Source organism: Melanerpes formicivorus, unplaced genomic scaffold, assembly GCF_026170545.1.
Source record: "Melanerpes formicivorus ecotype bairdi unplaced genomic scaffold, bMelFor1.0.p_v2 SCAF_21, whole genome shotgun sequence".
NCBI lineage: Eukaryota > Metazoa > Chordata > Aves > Piciformes > Picidae > Melanerpes > Melanerpes formicivorus.
The window spans coordinates 3,598,148-3,620,307 of record NW_027142373.1 but is presented as its reverse complement, the minus strand read 5'-3'; the positions used below and the strand labels follow the sequence as shown (position 1 = coordinate 3,620,307).

The 22,160-nt window shown below is 41.9% G+C and overlaps 2 protein-coding genes across 8 annotated transcripts in view; one reads left to right on the top strand and one right to left on the bottom strand.

Annotated features, from left to right (window-relative positions):
- SMURF2 (SMAD specific E3 ubiquitin protein ligase 2) overlaps positions 1–960 on the top strand; it is a 60,435-nt gene extending 59,475 nt beyond the window's left edge. Inside the window, exon 19 of the mRNA XM_068151097.1 lies at positions 325–960. Within this exon, the coding sequence (XP_068007198.1) occupies positions 325–424 (100 nt within the window). The 3' untranslated portion in view covers positions 425–960. The remainder of the gene's footprint in view (positions 1–324) is intronic.
- A 3,427-nt stretch (positions 961–4,387) lies between these two features.
- CEP95 (centrosomal protein 95) lies at positions 4,388–22,049 on the bottom strand. Of its 7 annotated transcripts, none has more exons than XM_068151091.1 (23): positions 21,611–22,049; positions 20,950–21,001; positions 17,598–17,726; positions 16,562–16,669; positions 15,570–15,683; positions 15,075–15,177; positions 14,516–14,625; positions 13,591–13,725; positions 12,794–13,008; positions 12,315–12,384; positions 11,617–11,717; positions 10,712–10,827; positions 10,302–10,434; positions 10,021–10,135; positions 9,676–9,854; positions 9,349–9,441; positions 8,420–8,570; positions 7,125–7,285; positions 6,598–6,672; positions 5,952–6,104; positions 5,218–5,364; positions 5,059–5,130; positions 4,388–4,989 (listed from the first exon to the last, which is right to left on the bottom strand). In XM_068151091.1, exons 2-23 carry the CDS (start codon positions 20,963–20,965, stop codon positions 4,813–4,815), a joined length of 2,673 nt encoding a protein of 890 aa, XP_068007192.1. In that variant the 5' UTR covers positions 20,966–21,001; positions 21,611–22,049; the 3' UTR covers positions 4,388–4,812. The 7 variants fall into 7 exon arrangements, with proteins under 7 accessions (XP_068007192.1, XP_068007193.1, XP_068007197.1 ...); XM_068151092.1 differs by having other exon boundaries at positions 21,791–22,049; XM_068151096.1 differs by lacking the exon at positions 17,598–17,726 and having other exon boundaries at positions 21,611–22,048.
- Positions 22,050–22,160: the final 111 nt, after the last annotated feature.

The window sequence follows — 22,160 nt, the reverse complement described above, 5'->3', positions numbered from 1 at the left end:
CAAGGGCTTGGAGTGATGGGATGAGGAGGAATGGAGGAGGGCAGATTTAGATTGGAGATTAGGAAGAAATTCTTTAGAGTGAGGGTGGTAAGACCCTGCAACAGATTGCCCAGGGAGGTTGTGGATGCCTCCTCCCTGGAGGTGTTCAAGACCAGGTCAGATGAGGCCTTGAAGCAACCTGGGCTAGGGGAAGGTGTCCCTGCCCATGGCAGGGGGTGGGTGGGAACTGGATGATCTTCAAGTTCCTTTCTAATCTAAACCATTCTGTGACTCTCTGATGCTGGAGGTTGCAGGCAGATGAAGCTTCTCCTCTTCTCTCCGCAGCTTTAACCGCATCGACATTCCCCCCTATGAGAGCTACGAGAAGCTGTACGAGAAGCTGCTAACTGCCATCGAGGAGACCTGTGGCTTTGCTGTGGAATGACCTCCACCGCCTTACCCCAGACTCTATTTATACTCCTGTCAGCCGGAAAGCCCTGCCCTCAGCCAAGACTCAAGAGATGCTTGAAATACAGGAAACTTTCCCTTTTCTACACTAGGACACTGGGAGGGAAAGGACAACTTTGGATTCTAGTTGTTTTTTTTTTAATTATTATTATAATTTTTTTTTATTTTTAATTTTTTTTTTTTTAATTTCAAGAAAATTGGTTCTGTGGTTCCTGCCATGGGATCATTCAGCTGCTATTAAAAACTTAATATCTTGAACATACAGAATGCTGACTTTTCCTACATTTCAACAGTTAAGCAGTGTTCTCTACTTAAAGACTACTACTATTTTTATACAAGGTTTTATGTATTACTATTTGCCTACCTGGTTTCTATTCTCAGATACCAAGACACAACTTCAGCAGTCGGTACAACTCACGTTTCAGCCTCTTTTCCATGTATGATACTGACCAGCATCTAGACCTGCTATTTTTGGAGGGGGGGAAAAATAAAAGAAAAAGGAAAAAAACAAAACTATTTTGGAGTATTCTAACTTTGGATCAAATTGGCTGAAAGAGTCATTAACCTTTTAAATCACTTCCACCTTAACTGCGTTTTCTTATAGGATACCTTTGTGCTCCGCAAGGGGAATTCAACCTTCCCAGGGGAAATTCAACCTTCCCAAGGGAAATTCAACCTTCCCAAGGGGGCTGCTTTTTTTTTTTTTTTTCTCCAAGCATTAGTTTACCAATATTGATGTTTTTGGGTCCTATTTATATCACTTGTCAGATTCCTTCAACAGAATTTCTAGCGTGAGTGGCACATGCTGTGTTTGGAGCAGTCCTTGTGTTTAACAGTGGGACAGACCTTTTTCTAATGATCAGTAGATGTTTGGATTTTTTTTTTGTTTGGTTTTAGGGTTTGGGTTTTTGTTGTTGTTGTTGTTGTGGGGTTGTTTGTTTGTTTTTTTTTTTTAAACAGCGATTTTCTAACCTGTCAAGAGTATTTTATTATTGTTGTTGTTGCTTTTGACTTTAAATACTGCATTTTTTCAACTCTTTTAAAGCTGATGAGGTGATGCTTGACAGCAGAAGCCTGTCAGCAGTTCTATTCAGAACCCATCCTTGTCCAGTCAACCAAAGCTTGTTTGAATGCAGCCAAATCACCTTCTGTATTCATCTGTGCTAAAAGTTTGTCAGGTAAAACACGGTTGTAATCATTTTTTTGTGTCTAGCTGCTCATGACGTGGGTTTTAAGTTACAGCTAAGGAGAAATGGGTGTGTGAGCTGAACTTTGTGTCATGTGCTTTGCAAATGAGGGTTTAGATGCGCATAATTTATTGATTGTAGGGATGGAAGTAAGTATATATATGAATTATTACATGGGTTGATCTCTTCAAGGGGGAATAAAATGCACTACCGGTAGAGGGAACTGAACTCTGAAGTTAGCCTAGGAAATTCTCAGTGAGGATCTCTGTGTGATCTGCCCATGATCCTGCAGATGAATCAGTCTGCTTAGGACTGTGCTCTCAGCAGTGGAAACATTTGCAATAAGTAGCCTTTTTTTTCCCCCCCCCCAATCAGTGTGGGTTTTTTTAAACTTAATTACAATTAATCACCAACCCTGCACTGTTTTTACACTGCCAGCAAGAAGAAAGTCAAGGGCATTGAAAATGCTTAAGGGATGGGATGTGAACAGCTGTTCCATGTCTGCAGTGTAAGTCACAGTGAAGTAGCTAATTCTGTCTGTTCTGTGGAGCTCGACTTAATTTTGTTCTGCCAAATCTGACTGCCCCAGTGAGTAATCTACTACTGCCTGTTGTGTGTAGAATAGTGGGCAACAAACTGCTTCTGGAAAAATGTGGTAAGAATCTGGTGAACCAAATCCACGTTCATCTGATTCTTTGTTTTGTGCTGCTGTTGCTGGAAGGTTTGCTCAAAGATCCTTGCTTCCCAGGCTGGGCTGGCTGCAGAGGTGAGGCTGCTAAGGGAGGTAGCTATAAAGTCCCTGATCCAGGCTTGCTGTCAGCCAGGCTTGCTGTCAGCCAGGCTTGTGATAATGCATCAGCCTCTTTTGTCTTCAGGGGACTGTTGCACTTATGTCAGCAGCTGGTACCTTTGTGCCTGAAGCTGGGATCTATCATTCACAGCTTCCAGGTGATCCTACTACTGCATCTGGCAGAGCAAAGTAGGTGTTTCTTACTCAGTACTGCTGCCTGTAGCTGGGACCACTGCTTCTGAAACTGCCAAAGACCTCTGCTCCCCACACTGCAAGTTTTGAGGTATGGTGTGAGTTACTTTATATAGAGGTTCTTCTGACCACTCTTCAGAAGATAGATACTACAGTGTTGGTTTTCCTTCCTGCTCAGGCTATGGCTGCAGCCTGCCTAGTCAAGAGAAATGTAAAATCCAGTTTGGTCCAGCTTTTGGGTAAGGCAGGGCCTTGTCAGGTGATGGAAGGGCAAAGGCATGGTGCTGTTCCTTTGGACCAGCCAGCTCACCTCAGCACTCTCTGTAGTATGTCCTGACCACATCATCTGTACCCACCTCCCAGCAACCTTCTCACTGCCAGCCTCTTAAGACTAGTAAATGTATTGAACATGTAGTTACAGCCACCCTTACACCATAAAAGCTTTTCTGGGGAGGGAGGAAGGAGATGAGCTCTGCAGAACAGAGACTTTAGATAAGTTGCAAAGTACCATTCTTTTTCCCAGCAGCCTTAGCAGCACATCTGGTTCTTCTACCAAACATTCTGGTATGGCATAGAAAGCTTTTTTTAACTGCCACAGATAAATAGGCAAAACCAGATAAATCTGCATTTGACTTCCCATAGCTGACAGATGAGGATGAAAATACCAAGTATCTTGAGTGCCTTTCTACCTTCACCATGACTGAGAGCTTTAACTAAAGCACTTCCTCACCTAGTCAGATGTTTATCTGGCACTGTCCAAGGGTTGATTCCCTTATGAAACTTAGTTTCAAGATCACATCAGCTAGTTTCCCCTCAAAACAAGGTGCTAAGCCTAAAACTGCATTTTAACCTTGGACTTTCACCCCATGATTAATGTGAATATTTATTTCAACACGTCCCTCTTACTGGGTTTTTACTTTGATCCAGTTTTTAGTTGTTTTAGAGAGATGTCACATCATGGTTTTATGCTGTTGCTTTTCATGATGAATGTTTAATGCTGAACAGTGACTTTTGTAGATTTCAAATATACACAGTTGAGTTGCAGAGGATTTAATTTCTCGGTGTAAAGAGTTTTGTAATGGTGCTTTGTACAGTATGTATTCTATTTTTTCCTTTGCACATAGTTTCAGTTTCCCTAAACTGATTTTATTTGTACCTTTGTTTTTTTTTGGTGTTGTACTAAAGTCCAGAGCACACAAGCCCTTCTTAAATTCCTCTCCTACAACACTACATCTGTACTGAACTTCTGGTGCGTTTAAACTGGCTGCATTGATGGAAGTAAAAAGCTTTTGCTTCTATAGCCCAAGTATGCATCATACAGCTTCATGTAGCATGCTCCGATGGCTTCAGATTTTAAACAGCACCATGCAGGTAACAGGTGCCATTTGTTGTACTTCACACTATGTAGTAGGTTTCTGGCTCTACCACCTCCTCAGAGCTTTGTCTGTAGTTGTAATTAGTTTATACAAGTGTAATTACTCCTCCACAAACTGACAGTTCTTTAGTTTATCATTTCCATTGTATTTATTACAGAGTGTTTTTAGCATTGGTATCATTGTATTTTCACCCAGCTGTTACATGAGCTTTAACAAAGAAAAGGAAAAAACCCAACAACAACAAAATCTGTATAAAATGGTTTTTAAGTACTTAATGTATGTACCCATGCAGAAGTTGAGCAATAAATTGTATGCTGTTTGCACTGTCACAGCAGCAATGGTTTTAAAAGGTTTACGGGTTTGTCTTAATTAAATATCTACTTGAAAATGTAACAAGATCCTTTTCAAATTCACTCAGCTTTGTTGCAGGAGAAAATAGTTCCTCCAAAGCCTGGCCCTCCACTTCCAGAGTCCCATGCATGTTGTGTAAGGGAAGCCAGGAGGGGGTTTGTGGCCTTCCCATGACAGGGACCTGTTTCCTTTCCCTCCTATCTTTTTTGGTCTCCTCCTACTCCACAGTGAAAGGCACTGCCTTTAGCTCAGGCTGTGGCTCAACATAATCTCAGCTTTGCTCAGAAGGCAGACAGTAGTTCAAACACTTTATTAGTGATCATGAAAATGCTATAGAGGTCCCACATTCCAGTAACCACAGCTCTGATGGCAAACTGATAGAGCAGGTACTTCAGAGTAAACCAGCCCCACAGCAGCTCTCATTCTCATCCCCTTAGGCAGAGAACTGCAGCACTCTTTGCTGTACAGCTCACTCCAACCAGCTCTTACTGTACTGGAAGGAAGCTGTCTGGAGCCTGGACTTGAGCCTGTCTGCTTCCAGCTCCTGGAAAAAGGTGTCCTCATCACTCTGCATTATTGCTGCTTGCAGTTGCTCTATCTCCTTTTCCATCCTTGATCTCAACTCTCTCTTTGTTTTCTGTAACATCTAAAGAAAAAGCAGACATCAGCCACAGCACACGGAGCCAAAACCTGCAACAGCTCTGACAACACTCACCTGTGCTTGTGCTTTCTCTCTGCTCTGCATTGCTTGGTGTTCCTGAGATAAAGCTTCTGCTAGCATGGAAAACTAAGCACAACACAGGTTTGAGCTGAACCAGCTGAAGAGAAGACTTCTTGTGTAATGATCATGTTTTGGATGCAGATTAAGCTTTACCTGAGCTTTGTAATAGTTCTCCATAGACTCCAACTCATTTTGATGCTCTCTCCTTTGCTCAGCACGCTTCTCCTGAGCATATGCTCTCAGGTCCTTCAGTCTCTGCTTCTGAATTTCTAAGCCTTCTTCAAATAAGTTTTTAAATATCTGCCAGCAATAAAACAAAGGAAGGAAAGAAAAAAGACAAACCTCAAACTTTCCCAAAAACTTTTTAGTTGACATTCTTCAGCTGCTTTATCTTCTGTGACAGAATAGTGAGCTCACTAAAAGGTCACTGCCCCTGTGAAAGTGCAGGTCTGTCTCCAGGTATGGGATACTAAAGTCCCCTGAGCAACAAAGCTGCCTTTTGGACCAGGCTCCCTAACTGATGATTGCAGATTGTTTTCTTTGGATAGGAACTATAGGAACAGCTTCTTAATCTTCCTGTTTCTGAGAACCCATTTCCCCTATTTCTTACTACCAGTCCTGTTTTTCCACACTGATATTTCACCCTTTCTCTCCTCTTAACCCTATACAACAGCCTACCTTCTTTTGCAGTGGTTTGCCTCAACCTGTATCAGTGTTTACACAGAAGGAACCTTTCCAGCTACATCCTTGACTTGAGCAACCATTTAATCCTGGCTGCTGTGCTCTGTTGACTTCTCTGTCCCCTTCTATCCTTACTTGAGCTGCTGGACTGTGGGTCCAAACAAAAAAGAATTCCACAGCTGGAGAGCAAGACCCCTTGCACTCACCCTCTCCTCACGTGTCCGAGCACGCATCATCTTGGCGCGCAGCTGCTGCCGGTAGTCTTCATAATATTTCCTGGCTCGGGCAACCTGCTGCCGTTTCTCCCTCAGCTTGTTCTGAGCCCGCTTCTGTCGCCTGATGCGCTGCTTGAATTCTTGCTAAAAGGAGAACAGTAGCTGTAAGGCCACCAAGCTTCCACCAGATCCTGCCGCAGGCAAATCTTTGATCTTTGCTAGATAAAGAAGGTCCTTTACTAAGGACCTTGCCCCTACCCTAGTGTAGTGCTGCAGTGGTGGTTTAAAAGTTTAGTAACCACTGATTTGGCCAAGTGGTGCCACCAGAATCACTGTCTAATGGAGTCAGTATTGCCACACTTCTTGGTGTGTTTATCAGCAACACCAGGAGCCTCAAGTTTCTCCTTGCACATTGCTAGAATCTGTTTGCTCTTTTAAAACAAGAGTGCAGTGTAACAGTAACAATATTCTGTTCCCACGACCTCAGTAGCTACACAGCAAACAGTTTACACAGCTCTTGAGACCACTGCTCCTCAACAGGCATAAAATAGAAAGCCGCTTCCATGGGAATATGCGTTCTAGCTAGCTCAGCATCAGGTGCTTGTACCATATAACAAATGCCCTCCCAAAACCATACCAGTCTCCTGTTATGCTCCTGATCTTTTTTAATAAGGCCAACAAGAAGCTCTTGCTTCTTCAGAGCTAGTTGAACCTGCAACATTAAAACAACAACAGCTAATTAGTTCATCATTCTGCGGGACAGGGAGTGGGATGCAGGAGTTTTAAACATTGCCCCTTGCTCTGGTTTGTTTTTTTCTGTTGAGAACTACCATGCATATTGTAGAATTTTCTATCTAGAATTTTAAACTAAAAGGCTGTTCAGAATGCTACCAAATGCTTTACAAAAGCAATAGCAATCCCAGGTAGTACTAAACTGGTGCTAAAAATGAACACAGCTGATAAAATGTTGAGGCCCTCATCGAGGTAAGGACATCCTTATTGAACCATGCTCAGATCTACATCCTTTCATGCTGTGCTTTGGCTGTGCATGGGCCCTGTTTATGCTGCACGCAGGATGATCTTCTGATGCAGTACAAGCTGCTGGCTGTTCTACCAGAGGTACTGTCCCTGCGATGCTTAAAAGGTAAGAAAAAGAACACTCACTTCATTTTGGAATTTTGCTCTGGTTCTGCCAGAAGCTGGTTTAAGTTGTTCAGTCTGTGCAAGCTGCTGCTGCCACATTTTTTTCATGGTAGGGTGGGAAATATGCAGGTGGGGAAACTCTTCCAGTAGCTGGAGTAGGAGATCATCATCTCTTACTTTCACTACAAGGTAGGGACAGATGTAAGCAATAAATTCCTGGAGAAACTCTTCCAGACAGTGTCAGCCAAAGTTATGAAACAGTTGAGACTGAACACTATACAATCTACCCCCAGGTTAAACCCAGCAGGACATAACATCAGTCTGTCAGTACAGCAGTGGAGAAAATAATCCTGAGGTTTTGTTAGTTTCAGTTTTGTTTTTGTTTCTGCTGAAGAATTACTTCTCTAGCACAGACATTATTTCCCTCCCACCACCACATCTCCTTCTGTCTTCAAATGGTTCTGACCATCACTAATCAGTGATTATCTGTCTCTCACTCACTGGCTGCAGCAACTTAAAATAGCACTAATACAGCAACAGGGACAGATCCAGGTCAAGTAAACAGGTAGAAAATAAACTGGTTTGCAACCAGCTCATTTCCTTTGTGCTTTTGATCTTTCTGGCAGGAAAAGATGGAGGGGGGTCGGGGGGGGTGAAGCACATGGGTATTTACCAAGTATAAAGCTCTTTAAGCACTGAAACAGAATAAGGCAGTGTACCTGAGCAGCCCTCAGACATGCAGGATTAGAGCAGGATCTTGGCATGAACATGGCATGAATGCTGTTTGCCAAACCTGAGTCTGTGATTTGCCTGTTGGCTGTTCTCAGGGCATCACTTGTTCAGCAAAACCAGTGGCAGTGCTAACTCCACCATGAAAAGATCTTGAAAGGGAGATGATAGCAACTGACAGGTTCTGCTCTATTACCTGTATGTGGCTCAGCACCAGCCCACACAATTTAAAGGCTAACTTTTCTGTCTGATATAGGCTCAGGAGAAAACAGAAAACAAGAAAAAAAGACTGAGCTCAGACTATAGTGGAGCAAACACAGATTAGCAGTAATGGAAACAAGCCTTGAATATAATCCAAGGGATTTTAAGGAAGTAGCAAATGGGTCAGAGTTTTGCTTGTGCCTTAGTGGTTTACGTTTACTTAAACATTACCTCCCCTAATACAAATCCAGATGTATAGAGGTCGTAAGGGGGAAAATGCTACAGCTGCCTGGTATATGTTGGACTGATGCCTTTATTCTTGGGAGTTCAGCACATGCTTTCAAAAGATGCCAGTTTTCCACCAAGTATAGTTTTGCAGTTCTTACTTAGAGCTGCTTTCTTTGGCTTCACAGTCCCTCGTTTTGGAATCCACTGGCTGTGTTTGGGATTCCGAGGTGTGGTTTTTCTAGAATAAACTTTCACTGGCTGAGGCATTTTTGGAGGTTCTTGAAAGATGTTTTCTTTGTGTTCTTGTTCCTTAGAAGCAGATGTAAAACAGATGGAGAACAGGTATGAGAAGGGGGAGACACAGAGTTGGAATATCAGAACTTAAATGTCTTTGAAAGTTCAGAATGAGAATTTGGACATATTGGATTCTCCAGAAGGCCAGAACTTACCAAATGCAGGTCAGGGTTCAAAGAAAGGTTAAATCTCACTATTGCATAACCTAAGCTCTTCTGCAGCACTTAACATGACTGCAGCAGCCTGTTGTTGACATTGGTACAACAGAACTTTCGGCTGAGGGTCTTTGCTGCTCCAGTAGTAAGAGAGGAGCAAAACTCCCTTTGCAACATTAGAGCATCACCCTTGCACAAACCCAACTTTTTGAGAAGTTAAAGACCCGGACAATGTCAAGCAGATTGCCTGCAGTGTGTAGGAGTTCCAACCTTACTTCCATAGCTGTAGGGATGTTGTGTGTGAAGTGTTCCATCTGTGGGGAAGTTGTGGCCAGTCTCTGGAACCTATCTCCTTGCTCGCTTCACTGAGTGTCTTGAAGTTACCACTTGGTGTGAAAAGCATTGTGGTTAGAACAAGTATTCTTAATACACTCAAGTGCTGAAACTTGTAAAAGTACTTGGCCTTTGGTTCTACTCAGCTCAGGAAAAGCTGTCCTCCTCTTTACTACTTCAGTAGTATAGAGTGCTATAATTATGACACAGGAAGTCAGAGGTTTTGCACCCAAAAGATACATCCAGTGCCTGGAGAGATCATCCAGACAAATTTAAAACCACCAACAGCACAGTGCATCACATACCACTTCCTTGATGCCTTCTCTCAGCTTGGAAAGTCTAAGCTTCTCTGTAGCTTCATAAGTTCTTAGTTCATCTTCATAAACTTTTCTAACCATCTAGAAAACAGAATTAAGAGGACTCTTTAGAGAAAAGAATCAGTCCCTATGAACACCTCATTCACTTGTTCAGTGTGCGAGTCAAACCTTCCACTTCAAACTCTCTTTTTTGTGCAAAATGTACGGTTTAGGTGTTTTCCTCAGCATTCTACAGGTACAACAGTACAGCTGCCCCATTAAGCAAAAGTATTCCATTTTGGTAAGAATGACCAACAGCTCTGATCTAGCAATTACCTTTGCTTTTTTTGTGCTTTCATCCCTTTCCCTTTGCAACTGGCTGCGTATTTTCCTTACTTGGCCTGTTCCATTGCTGCAAAGTTTATGTTCCAGCTCAGAAGAGAGCTGATGTTGAGATGAAGGTGAGGATGGAGAAAGGGATCGTGGCCTGCTTTGGTACTTCAGATGTGGTGTGTCTGTAAGGTGAAAGGTGATTCATTGAGTGTTAAACAACAAAAACCCTCCAGTCAAACATCAAGAAAAAAATTCCCCCAGAAGCCCAGACAGAAGGGGAGTAGAAAACAATCAGCACAAGTCATAAAAAGCTAAAGGCTTTGCTTCTTGACTTCTCCCTTAACTTGCCTTGCTCAGCTTTCCTTCGGCGACAGTCCATGACGCTGTCACTGTGCTGAGAGAGGCTGTCCTCATCTGTCAGCTCAGCTTCTCTGCTGTGCCTACCCAAAGCTCTCTCTGACATCTGTTGGATAGAGTGGTGGGGGTCAGCCTGAGTACTTCATTCAAACTGTAGAACTGTGTTAGTTGCAGATTTGCTTTTCATCACTCTTACATTTGCACTCTGGTTCTCTCCACTGTCAGTACCAAGGGCTGCCTTGCTCAGGTGCCACAGGATGGGGCTCACTTACCACATACAGTTCATGTAAGCGGCGAGACAACTTTTCTGACAGTTCCTGAAGCTCCTGCTCAGACAGCATTTCCTTTGTTGTTCTGTGGGATGGAGACTCTTCAAGGGAATGTGTGGAAGAATTTTCATATCTGCTGTAACAGACAACAGCCAGATTTCATTTCTATTCTGAAACTTGAAGATAAGCATTACCTTGTACAATTCCAGTTCACCTTTTGCATGAGGATTAAGTAGAAGCTGAATGTGTAAACACCCATAACTCTATTTAAGACTACGTATGTATGTATGTCAGGAGAAAGGGGAAATTGTTCTGTTAAAATTAGTCTTCCACTATCGTGCAACCAAGGAGGAAGAGATCTTATTTTTAAGGGGGACACAGGGAAGCCCTGGCTCAGTACCAAATGCACTCACCGTTGCTTTCTAGGCAGATGCTGAGAGTCAGGTCTTGGAGTCTGTGTTACTTGGTCAGCACGCAGTGAGAGTTGATGTGAAGAGGAAGCAGATGAAGTCCCATAAACCCAGGGACCCTAGAAAAACAAAGTAAGAGTAAATGAAGATTTCATTAACATCTTCGGAGGAAAGCTCAGAAGTGCCATAGTTCATGGATGTAGAGAGATCCTACAACAGCTTGTACAGGAGAACAATTTCAAACCCTATGAAATACATCAATGGAAAAGAGGTTTTAGACAGAGACAATGTTTGAAACAGACAATGTAGAAGCTGAAATTATTGGGACAGATGAAGTCTAAGAGTACTTCTTTGTCACTGCAGAAGGAGGAAAAAAGAAGTGTTTTCCAGAGCAGGAAGCTTCCTCTAGAGACATGTTTCTACAAGCACAGAATGGCATCTGCTGAGCTGTTTGTGGGGTTTGCATTACTCAGTTTTTGAAAAGCAAAGGACAAGGCAAGGAAATAAAATGACAGAACATAGGCAGCTCAGTGATCTTTAGGAAGGGAGCAAAATGTGAACAACCCCAGAAAACCTAAATTCTTACTGATTTAGAACACTGATACACTTCAGAGAAGGGATATGACTGTACTCTTGTGTTTATACATCTTGGATTAACCCCAAGATCACTAGCTGGTTGAGATCAATTAGAATTCTGTAGCTACTGGCACTTGCACTTGTTGAAGCAAACACTTGCAGAAAAACTGCCATGACTTGCAAATCACAGTCCAACAACATTGCTTCCCTGATTGGCTATTGACAAAACCCAGCCAAGAGCACAGAAGTGGCACAAGATATCAGCAGAATTAGGCAGAACTCAACAAATACTGACTGAACTTCCACAAATAAGGTAAAGATGCAACATCTACCTTTGCCATGCTGTCCTCAGCATCGTTTGATACCCCCTGGTCTCCCACTGCAGAAGCAGATGACAGGTAAGGGTTAGCCGATGGCATAGACTGCACTGTGCCTGCTCGTGGGGAACAAGTGAAAAAAATTTGATCTGTGGATAGCCTTTGGATCTAAATTATTCACAGGACAGAATGATAAAGCCCCTGTGGCTGCACACTTGTGACATCCATTCTGGTAATTTCTTAGGTTCTGGATGTTCAGTGTCATGGGAATGCTATGGCAACTAGCAAGGTAAGCAGTGTTTCCCAGGCAACTGAAAAAACAAGCACTGGGAACTAGCTTCTAACCCTCTTCATCAACAGCAGCTAATGGCTTTTTCTTAGAGCTGAAGCTGCCTTGTTTGGTCTGTGGTTTTCTGCTCAGAATAAACTCAGCCATGGGATTTATCTTCTAGAAGAGATTTCTGTAGTACAGGCCCACCTTAACTGGATTAACTAAGAAAGGAGTTGAACTGGGGACATGGATTATTTTTCTCCAGCACAGTGAACAGCTTAAGAGTAAAGCTATTTCTGTTTCTCTCTAAAGCAGAGATAGAAACATGAGCTTGTGGCTGAATTTTTAACAAATGGACTAGTTTCAAACCCATGTTTCTTTTAGTGCAAATTAAGTAAATGCAATATGTGACACTTTCCTACGGGAAACAAGCTTCTCTCACCAGGGATTTTCCTTGATAGAGGAAGACTACCAGAAACATCTTCAGACTTTTCTGTAAGCGACTTTCCAAACTGAAATAAAAAGCAACATATTTTCTCTAAATTCACAGGACAGTGTTGACAAGGAAGGTTTGACATCAGGTTTGTCTGCAGATGGAAATCAATGCTAATGGTATAGATAAAGAGACACTGTTTTGTTTACTATATTGTGGGCTGTGCAGTTACTTTGATTATGGGAGATGTGTACTTGTATGTGTATAAAATAAACACAGCCCTCTGATTTCTTCTCTGGCCACTCAGCAAAGAAGGAATCCACAGTCCAAAAATATTTTGAACTGAGGATAAAGTCTGATACATTCAGAAATGTTCTTCAGAGACCAACTACTTCCATTTTGCACATATAGAAGAAGGTTTTAATATGAAAGCAGTACTGATTAGAAGAACCCAACAATTAAAAATCAAAGGATAGGGTTTTACTTACAGTAGGAATTTTCACTTCTTGACTGCTAGTCAAAGCTGATGCCTGGCTGTCTGAGCTCTGATAATCTCTCCATCCAGGACAAGGAAGTCTGGCTTCCAAAGGCTGAAATGGTGGTAGCAAGGGGACAGCTTGCTGTATAGGCTCCCCAAGCTTTGTAGCATTGGCTCTCAGGCTTTCTTTTTGAGGTTCATTAGGACAGACAAACTTCAGAGAGCCTTTAAAGATAAGTAAGAAGAATGTGAAGCTTAAATGTTATTTGTGAAAGCAGAATGTTAGTTTTGTATATTCATAAAAGTATCTAAATATAGAATGTTAGCACCCATCTTTGCTGAGCTGCATAGTACAGTACTGTTAACATTTTCATGCCTTGCAATGTCACTTCCCTTCTCTTTACAGAGATGCACACTGCAGCCCCCACCATGTCTTGTCTAAGAGCACTAGATTTGTCCTGACTGCATATAGATGTAGATGGAGAAGATGGCTACCTCCTGCCAAGCCCTTCACCCCATACACAATCTAGGCAGAGCTGACCTTAGGAAATAGGATTTTGGATGCTAGGATCTTCTACAAGGGCTCTTTACTTTCAGAATTTGTTTATTGCACCACAAAAGGAAAATGCTTTAGCTGAAGCTGGATCCTAGCCAAGTAGAAATACTCTGGGACACTAAAACATAAGATTTTCAAAAAAGGACTTATTTCAAAATACAGCCAAAGTGTATTACATCCACAACTAAGGTTCTTCTCTACAATACCTTAATACCCATCACTCCTTAGCTACCAGAAGCATGAATGCTTACCATCTTCCTTTTCCTTTACAATGGCCCTTTCCATTTCACAGAACTCTGCAGGCAATGCTGCAACAGCCTCAGAGGTTTTACAGTCTTCCATTCCCTTTTCCTTCTCTGCTGGTAAAAATTCAGGCAACTGGAATTCTGGTGTTTGGAAAAGATTAAGAACTATAAAGCATCTTGCTATGAACTATTTGGAGGGCCAGTTTTCATCTTTATTAATCATTTGGTGTTAACAATCCATACCATGATCAAAATAAGTCTGTTAAATTTATGCATCAATCCAATATTGAATAATTATGTTCAATAAGAATATAATAGTATTTCTTTCTGCCTCTATTTGGAGAGATTGATCACCAATAAGGAGTATTTTCATAGGAAAAGAGGAGTGGACACCATTTAAGTAGTCTGCACAGTATTTGTTCCAGAGCCACCCAGAATGTTTAAGTGGCATGCACTCCTAAGAGGTGTTCTTTAAGAGTGGACTTAACTAGTCTCTTTACAATCTAAAATAACACATTTTACACTACAATAAGTTAAATTAATTTAAGGTTTCAGAATTTTCTTATCCTGTTGAACAAAATAAAAGTGCCTCTGTAAACTGAATTAGAAGTCAAAGGACAAATCTTGATCTAAATAATGGAGCTCAAGAGGCATGAATAAGTGTCATGAGGTCTGTGGTGACAGGTTGGACTCGATGAACCTCGAGGTCTCTTCCAACCTTAGCAATATTGTGAATACTTTAAGAAAATGTAACTTAAGCAAGATCAACCACAGGTATGTTTGCTGACTGCTGGAGTTTTTTTGGGGGGTGGGTTTTCTGTAAAACAATAGCTTAAAATCAACTGTTTGTTTTTTAAAACATATTTCTTTTGAAGGAAAAAAAAAAGCCCAGAAATATTACTACAGATTAATTTTTTTCACTCCAACTCACCTTCCTCTCTCTTGGAGAATGAATGAGCAGTATCTCCAAGCCTGATTAATTCACTTGTAGATTCGGATCCATCTACATCACAAGATGGAACAAAAAATTCTGACTCGGACCTAAGAGGAACATAAAGGCAGAAAATATTTAGCCTCAAAATCTTTGCCCCTTCAGTCCACAAGGTGGAGCTGCAGAAGAGTGGCAACTCTGCTTCAGGCTATCAGAGTGGAGGACAAGAGAGACGAACTGCTACAGAACAGACTGGTGCAGAAGTCACGAAGGTAAATCAAATGCAGTCCAACTAAAATACAGCAATTTAAAACTGAGACAACGTTTTCAAGTTGTTCCATTACATATGTGAAGTAAACTTAAGGGAAACAAAATGCCAGCTGCACTCTTCAAAAGCAGAAAGCGTTCTGGAGCTACTTTTAGCCCCTTTGCCACCTTGCTAAAGGACATGTGATGTATGTAATCAGTACGTTTCCTACTTGCCATAATAGTTTTCCTACAGATACACAAATGGATAATCAATCACTGTGGGAGTGCAAACGTTCATAACTATTCTTACCCTGATGAGGATGTTGATGGTTGGGTAAGGTGACCAGCACTGCTTTCCAGCTGCTCTAGAGGTGCAATAGGAATTCCATTATCAGATAGTAGATGTGTCTCATCTGTTAATAATGAAGAGGCAATTACTTTCAGGAAAACTACTTCTTAACTAACAGGTATTATTGCCAATATCATTAGAAGAGTTTAAGTGCAACAAAACATTACAATGAGGTGTAAAACGATGACATTTAATGCCTTCAAAACAAGGTTTCAGAGAGTTTCCATCTTCCAAGAGATGCAATTCCTTATAGCTACTAGTGAGGAGAACAGCAAAGAAACAGCATTTATCTATTAAGGGGGCTGTATTCCATCCATGAACATCAAGAATTATGTTCATGAGAACCTAACAAAGTCCTCAGCAAGATACCTTGAAAGCAGAAAAAGAGGAAAGATGAACTGTCCATAATATGGCAGTAACAAAACATCTTTTAAACTAGGACATCTATCTACTCACCTCCACTTTGAGAAGAAGATTCACTGGCTTCTTCTGTAAGATACTCTAACAAGCCATCAAAAATTTCAAGGAGGTTTCTGATAGATTCTCTTTCTCCTTTCACGATGTTCTCACCTTAAGAGAAGGTACTGCCACATATTAATAATTAGTAGTGCCACATAGGAATTATTACTACTTCACAGAATAAAAATTCTCAGAAGTGGAAGTTTTCTGGAGAAGACTGCTTGGAAAGTCTTGGGAGGATGTCAGGTGAGGAAAAAAAATGGTCACTCATTTGTGGGTAAAGTAGCTTAAACATTTTCTAAAGTTGCATCTTTTCAGTTCTAGTAAGTCTAAATTTATTGACACTATGCCTGCTTACACACAGATATAAATTGGGAGTAGTTGACATTTAATATTCTCTTATACATAATAGCTATAGCATAAACCCCATCTGTGGACTGGCAGGCAGGATAACAAATCTCAGCCATAGTGTTCAGAAAGAGATAGTTCATATCAAGCAAGCAATTCTCATTCTTTGCAGGCTATGTTATGAAGATAATACTCAGTGAAAGCTATTATCTGTATAAAAAGGACAGACACCACATGTTAAAAGTCATTACTCACCAACTTCTTGGTGAGTAATAAGCTTGAGATTCAAGGCTCAGGTTTTAAAGCTCAGCCTCCAGGCTTGAGCTGTACACAGAAAAATACTGAGCCAGTAATAGACTTCAAGTAACACTTCAGCAGATAAGTAGGTTTCACTGCTAACTTGAACATTTCTTGCAGGTCCGTGTCATACAAGACACCTTTTGTTTATTTTCTGCTTGCTGTTCAAGTTTATAGCATGATGTCCAAAGTAAGGGTTCAGTGCTTTGATGATATTCACTACAAGAAAAAGACCTTTCATGTAGGTATGAAGTATGTTTTATAACATATGGCTCTTGTGAAACGTTCAAATTAAACCCACTGATACTCAGATGGTGTTTTTCTACAGCAAAATATGCACTTACCAGTGATGTGAGACAGGCTGACCTGCAAATAGTCCAATGCCAGGGAATCTATTACTGCTTGTACATTATGTGCATCATCCTCTTGGCTTCTAGGAGTAGTTATGAAATCTATTTAAAATAAATAATTTATTTTAGGCTATCTGGATGGATAGATTATTGCAGATAATTTGACTAAACTGCTTGACCTTTCACATACAAGTTAGTGTTTTTCTCAGTACTTTGTGTTCTTGGTGAAACCCCCAACTAGCCTGTGTTTGTATGAAATCTTCTATAAATACTGAGTACAAACATAGAGCATCCCCTGGAAGATGTGAGGGGTTTATCAATGAAGTACTGAATTCAAGAATAAAGACTACCTCATTATTTTGACTCCTTCACTCCCAGTACACACTTCAGTTCAGCCTGTCAAACTGTAATTGCAGTTTATGTTAAGGTCTCTATCCCCTTCCAGCTACTATGATAATGAATTAAAAGCAACATGATTTTTTAGTTCTGGGCTTATAATTAACATGACTTCTACCACTAAAAGCTGCCAGCTACCTCTTGCAGTTGTCTTCTGAAGTAGACCTGACTGTTCCCAAACACAATAGTTTACCATAAAGCAAACAAAAACATTATTGTACAGCCCTGCTTATTGCTGTCACTGAAATCAAATGGAACTGAGTTAAAACAAGAGTTAAACCACACCTGAGCTCTTAGCAGACTATACGTAGGAGTTTATGAGAACAGGCTTCAATATTAACACTTCTTTGAGATAAAGGAGGCAATTGCCACCTCTTAAAGGTTTTGTCCCTGTGAATGGCCGTCAAGATGTAATTTACAAGAGAAAGATTCCTTGTATTCCCCTCACAAAACAAAACCAGAAACAACTGACCGCTGTTATCTTAAATGTTCTTAAAGAATGTCAATCAGTCTTTGGAAGGACACAAATACTTTTAAAACCCTACCTCTCTAAGAAGCTTTGCAAACTTGAATTTGTACATTATGAAATATACAGGTGTACACACACACACAGTTTACAAATTATTGTTCCCACCTGGTACTTCTTCTCCTAATATTGACTCATACAGATGAACAAACATATCAACACCACATTCTGTGAGATTACTTATATGATGGTTTATGCGACAGCTCCTTAAAAGCTCATTGGCAACATTAACCCAATCTGTTAAGAAGCAAAACATATTAATGTCAGAACCAAAAGACAAAGAAACAAAAACGCAGTTAGTAACAGTGGAAGATGGAACTCATTTAAGGGTATTTGGCTCCACCCTCTGTGGTCAATACTAGTTGTGCTATCCCAATTATCCAAAATACTGACTGTGTTGTATGCTTTCTGCTCCATGCTTTGGTTACTTCAGATGGAAACATGGACAGTATGTGAGAAATGATACACACCTGTACCTGGTTCAAGCACACAGTCAGGGTACAACTGAACTTGAGGGCTGAAGCACCACAGGCTGGGCAGACTTTTTTTTTTTTGCTTCCACATAGTATAAAACATTTTTTTTGCCTGTCTGCAGAGCCAGGACTTCCAAACCTTGAAGGACTTAAAATGGGCTCTGACTTATCTTTTATCGAGAATCAGAAATTACATATACTTTTCTGAAACATACGAGCTTCTCCCTACAAACGCAGTTCTCTAGTACTCTTAATAACACTGCTAATGCAAGTATTCTTTGTGAAAGCTAAATTCAAGGACTACTTTTATTAGTTCACTGTTTAGGGACTAGAAGACCACGGAGTTAGTCCCACCATCTTCATGCTATGTTGAGCACAAGAACATATATGCATGAACAGCCTGGTTTTCCCAAACGTTGAGTCCTGAATTCCTTGGCAGCCATTTCAAACATCAAATTGGAAGAACAGAAGCCTTTGTTAGTCTATGATCTCTTCCTAAGTTTAGATTTCCCCCTTGCGTGTTGCTTTCACAAGCAACGCAGTATTTTAAGAGATATTATGTAAGGACTTAGAACAAGTCACCTCCAGAAGGAAAACAAAGTACATAATGAACACAACAAATTAATTTGTAAAATGTTTACATCTCTGTACACAAAAAGTATTTATTTCACATCACTCTTCACTTGGTTGCAGAAACCACTTTACCCTAGCATTTCAGGTGTATGAAAGCTTGAAGTAGCATCTTCTGCACCTTAGGCTGACACATCCAGAAAACTTCAGCTACTCTTAATGTCCAGTGTTACCAATTTAAATTAATTGAGGGGGGTGGAGCAAAGACAAGGGGTGGGAGAAGTGGAAGTTAACAGAGATTTAAAAGTCACAAGACAAAAAAAAGGCATTTTTAAGGAAAGGTGCATCTGAATAAGGCGGTGTTGCCGAAGAGCGCAATAGAATGGCAAGGCAGCGGGGAGACAAGGCCGCCCCCCACCTCGCCCCCACCTCTGCAGGGCACGAAAGCCGACAGCTCCTGCAGCACTCACACCTGTCTCACCGCAAGGCCCCACAGCACAGCTGGTGGAGTGCGGGAAAATGAGTGAATTCATGAATGAGAGGTACCCGCGGGCCGGAGCTCTTCTCAGGGGCCCGAACACTGCTATCCCTACCTCTATCCTCAGCGCTGCCCATGGCTCGGCGCCTCAGGCAGCAACGGACGGCGAAGAAGGCCCACTCGGGGAATTTAAATTACACCGCCGCGCTGATTGGGCAGGCTGCGCCGGAAGGGGCGGGGCTTCTGCGGACGGTGCCGGGCAGGTCGCTATGGAAATAGGACGGGAGCCCGTGTCTCTAAGCCGCGCGGCAGGTCACATGGCCTCATGCCCTCCACGCTGCCTAGGGTGGGCTCACGTGATGCGAGCCCCTCGCTGTGGCTGCCTGTTTCCCCGCGCCCCACCCATCGCGGGTCCCGAACCGAGTCCTGCGTGGGGCCGGTCCCTTCCCCTCCCCTCGGAACCACCTGCCTAGCTTGTGCCACCTCCCCTTGCCCACGGCCCAAGCCCCGTGGGCTGAATTCTCCGCCCAGGGCCAGGGTCTGGCCAAGCAGTGTGTCGGCTGCTAGTGGTACAAAATGGCGGTGCGATTACCGCTGCGCTGTGAGGCGGTGACTTGCTCACAGCGGTTCCGCCTTCGTCACCCAGAAAGGAAAACAACCGGTTGTTTGCGTTTTCACAAGCAAAATAGGCTAGGGAGAAGGCTGTTCTCTGGCGGGGGTGGAACGGGGGAAAGTTCTAGCACTTGACTTTGCCTGCCGGGCCTGGGCTGTTTGCTGATGGGCGGAGGCGTATTTACTTTAGCGTGGTTGTTGTGCAGCTGGGGAGTCCGTGTTACCTCTGCAGCTGCTGGGCGTTTGAGTAGGAAATAGGGGTAACCTGATAGCTTTTGTGTGCAGAAGAGATGTTATTTAGAAGCGTTTGTCTAGCGAGCCTTCCTCTAAGCTGTTAGCATGCAGGTGTTTGGAGATACTGGGTGGTGAAAGTGTATTGTCTTCTTTAGGAAGTAGTAGTGTCCCGTGGTTCTTATGAATTACGGAATTTTCATCATGCATCAAGTCACACAAAACTAGAAATAATGGTGGCCCCTGTCCTTAAATTCCTTAATCATGACAGCAAAAGCTGAGACCCTAGTTATGACTGCAAGAACAATGACAGCAAGTAAACATCAGTGACACTGTTAGCCCTAACAGATTATGGAATTTATATATATATATATATACACATATAAAAAAACATTTTGGTACTACTGAAATGAATAGCAGAAGGGGGACTTTGGTGTTTAAGAGGGTGGAACACAAAAATGAGCAAGTTTTTTTCAAAGAGGAAATCAAAAGGAGTGACTTGCAGACTAAATGTGTGCAGATGAGACACAAACAAGGTTTTTATTCCGTCTTTTAAATTCTTCAAACTCTTAACAAGATTAAACAGCACCCTAACAGGAAATACCGGGTTATATACAAACAAATAGGCAAAAGCAAAATTTGTGTTAAGCTAAATGTAAAAAGGCTAGAAAAGATCAGGCAAAGTTTGCTTTGTTCAAAGACTTTGTAAAAACCTTTTTCAGACTCATCAGAAGCAGGAAGGCTATGGGGTCAGTAAGTATTGAGTGTTAAAAGGAGTATTTTTGGAGAAAACTCTTTTAACAGGCTGTATTAAATCAGTTAAAAAAAAGGGGGGTGTGGGGAATCATTAGGAATTAATACACAAAGGATCAAAAACATCTTTATGCCTTCATTATGTCAATCTGCATGGAGCCCACACCCTGAACACCTTGTACGTTTCTTGTCAATAAAGAGAAAATGGCAAGGATAATCAGAAGTGTAGAACTGCTTTTAAAGGAAAAGATTAAATCTCGGGTTTGGTTTGCAAAGGAGGTGACTTAGAACATATTATTGTGCATAAAGGGTATAAATAAATAAATAGAAAATTATTACTCACCATTTTTACTGCTCATTTTGTTTCATGCCCCTTGTTCTTACCAGGCAATGCACTGAAAATGAAAGGAAATGTTTTTCAGGTTGCATACAATTAAATTGTGAATCACATTGTCATGGTATCTTAAAAGCTAAGAGCATAAATAGAACAAAAAAGGGAAGAAATGGCCATCAAATACAGTTATTTTTGTCTCAGAAAGCCTTAAAGCAAGAATTGCTAGAAGGTGGGAAGATATAAATGGAGTGTTGTTATGGCACTTCTCCTTCCTTATGTTGTTTTCATTTGCATTCATCACTACATGTAGCAGGTGGTCTGGCAATATGGCTGCTTGTATTTTATGCTTCGAGCTTTACCTTTTCTTTTGTGTGCTTAAAGCTCCAGGAAGCGAAGCAAAGCCTTCCTCGAGCTAGCAAAGCAGGCAGATAAACAATACAGTAACCAGTTCAGCTATTTCATGTTTATTATACTTGTGCCCTGTCCTGCAGTGCACTGGTGCACTTGTGACCTTTGAATTGCTTTACTAGCCACATTGTGGCATTTTAAAGGATAAAAATAGTAACTATTTCCAATCACATGTATTTAGAAAAGGCAACGGGTAACAAGTCTAAAAGCACCGCTCAAAGTAGCATTTAATAATCAATCTGCTAGAGTGATTATGTCCAACCTGTTGTCAGCATGAGGATCTGCACATCTAACCTCTTCAGTCTCTCGAAAATCCCAGGTGGGTATGTAGCTGCAGCTACCATTTTTTCAAGTTTTACTTAAAACATAGCAACTCCACTTAAGCTTGTAACTTTTATGTTGCAGCACTTGCAGCAGGCTTTCCACAAACATTTCACCTGACCTAACTGTGAAGCTTTGAGCTTTGGGAAGTTCACTGGGAGAACCTGGGTTCCCTCCTTGTTCCACCAGCAAGGCCCACACCAAAGCACACTGCCTCGCCGCTGGTCCTGTGTGCCAGCCAGGAGCCGAGTGGCTCTTCGGAAAAACCGAGAAGTCGAAAGGCATCAAGCTCGCTTATCGAAGGCTGGACTGGGGGATGAAATAAGCGCTCCCGCCTGGCCAAGGTCTCTTGGGCAAAACAAGAGGCCTCAGCTGTGGGACCCGACAGCGCCAGTAGGCCGCGGCCTGCCAAAGGCTCTGTGCGGGCACGGCCGCTCGCACCCTCTCCTGAGTGGGCGGAGCGGGAGGAGGGGGAGCGCGGGCCTCCAGGG

Excerpts from the sequence above, each read along its gene's own strand:
- CEP95 (XM_068151089.1), bottom strand. The coding sequence starts at position 19,147 with ATGGGCAGCGCTGAGGATAGAG. Across the intron at positions 13,009-13,590 it reads TGTAAAGGAAAAGGAAGATG|GCTCTCTGAAGTTTGTCTGT; the intron begins GTAAGCATTCAT and ends TTATCTTTAAAG. Across the intron at positions 8,571-9,348 it reads GAGAAGGCATCAAGGAAGTG|GAACAAGAACACAAAGAAAA; the intron begins GTATGTGATGCA and ends TCTGCTTCTAAG.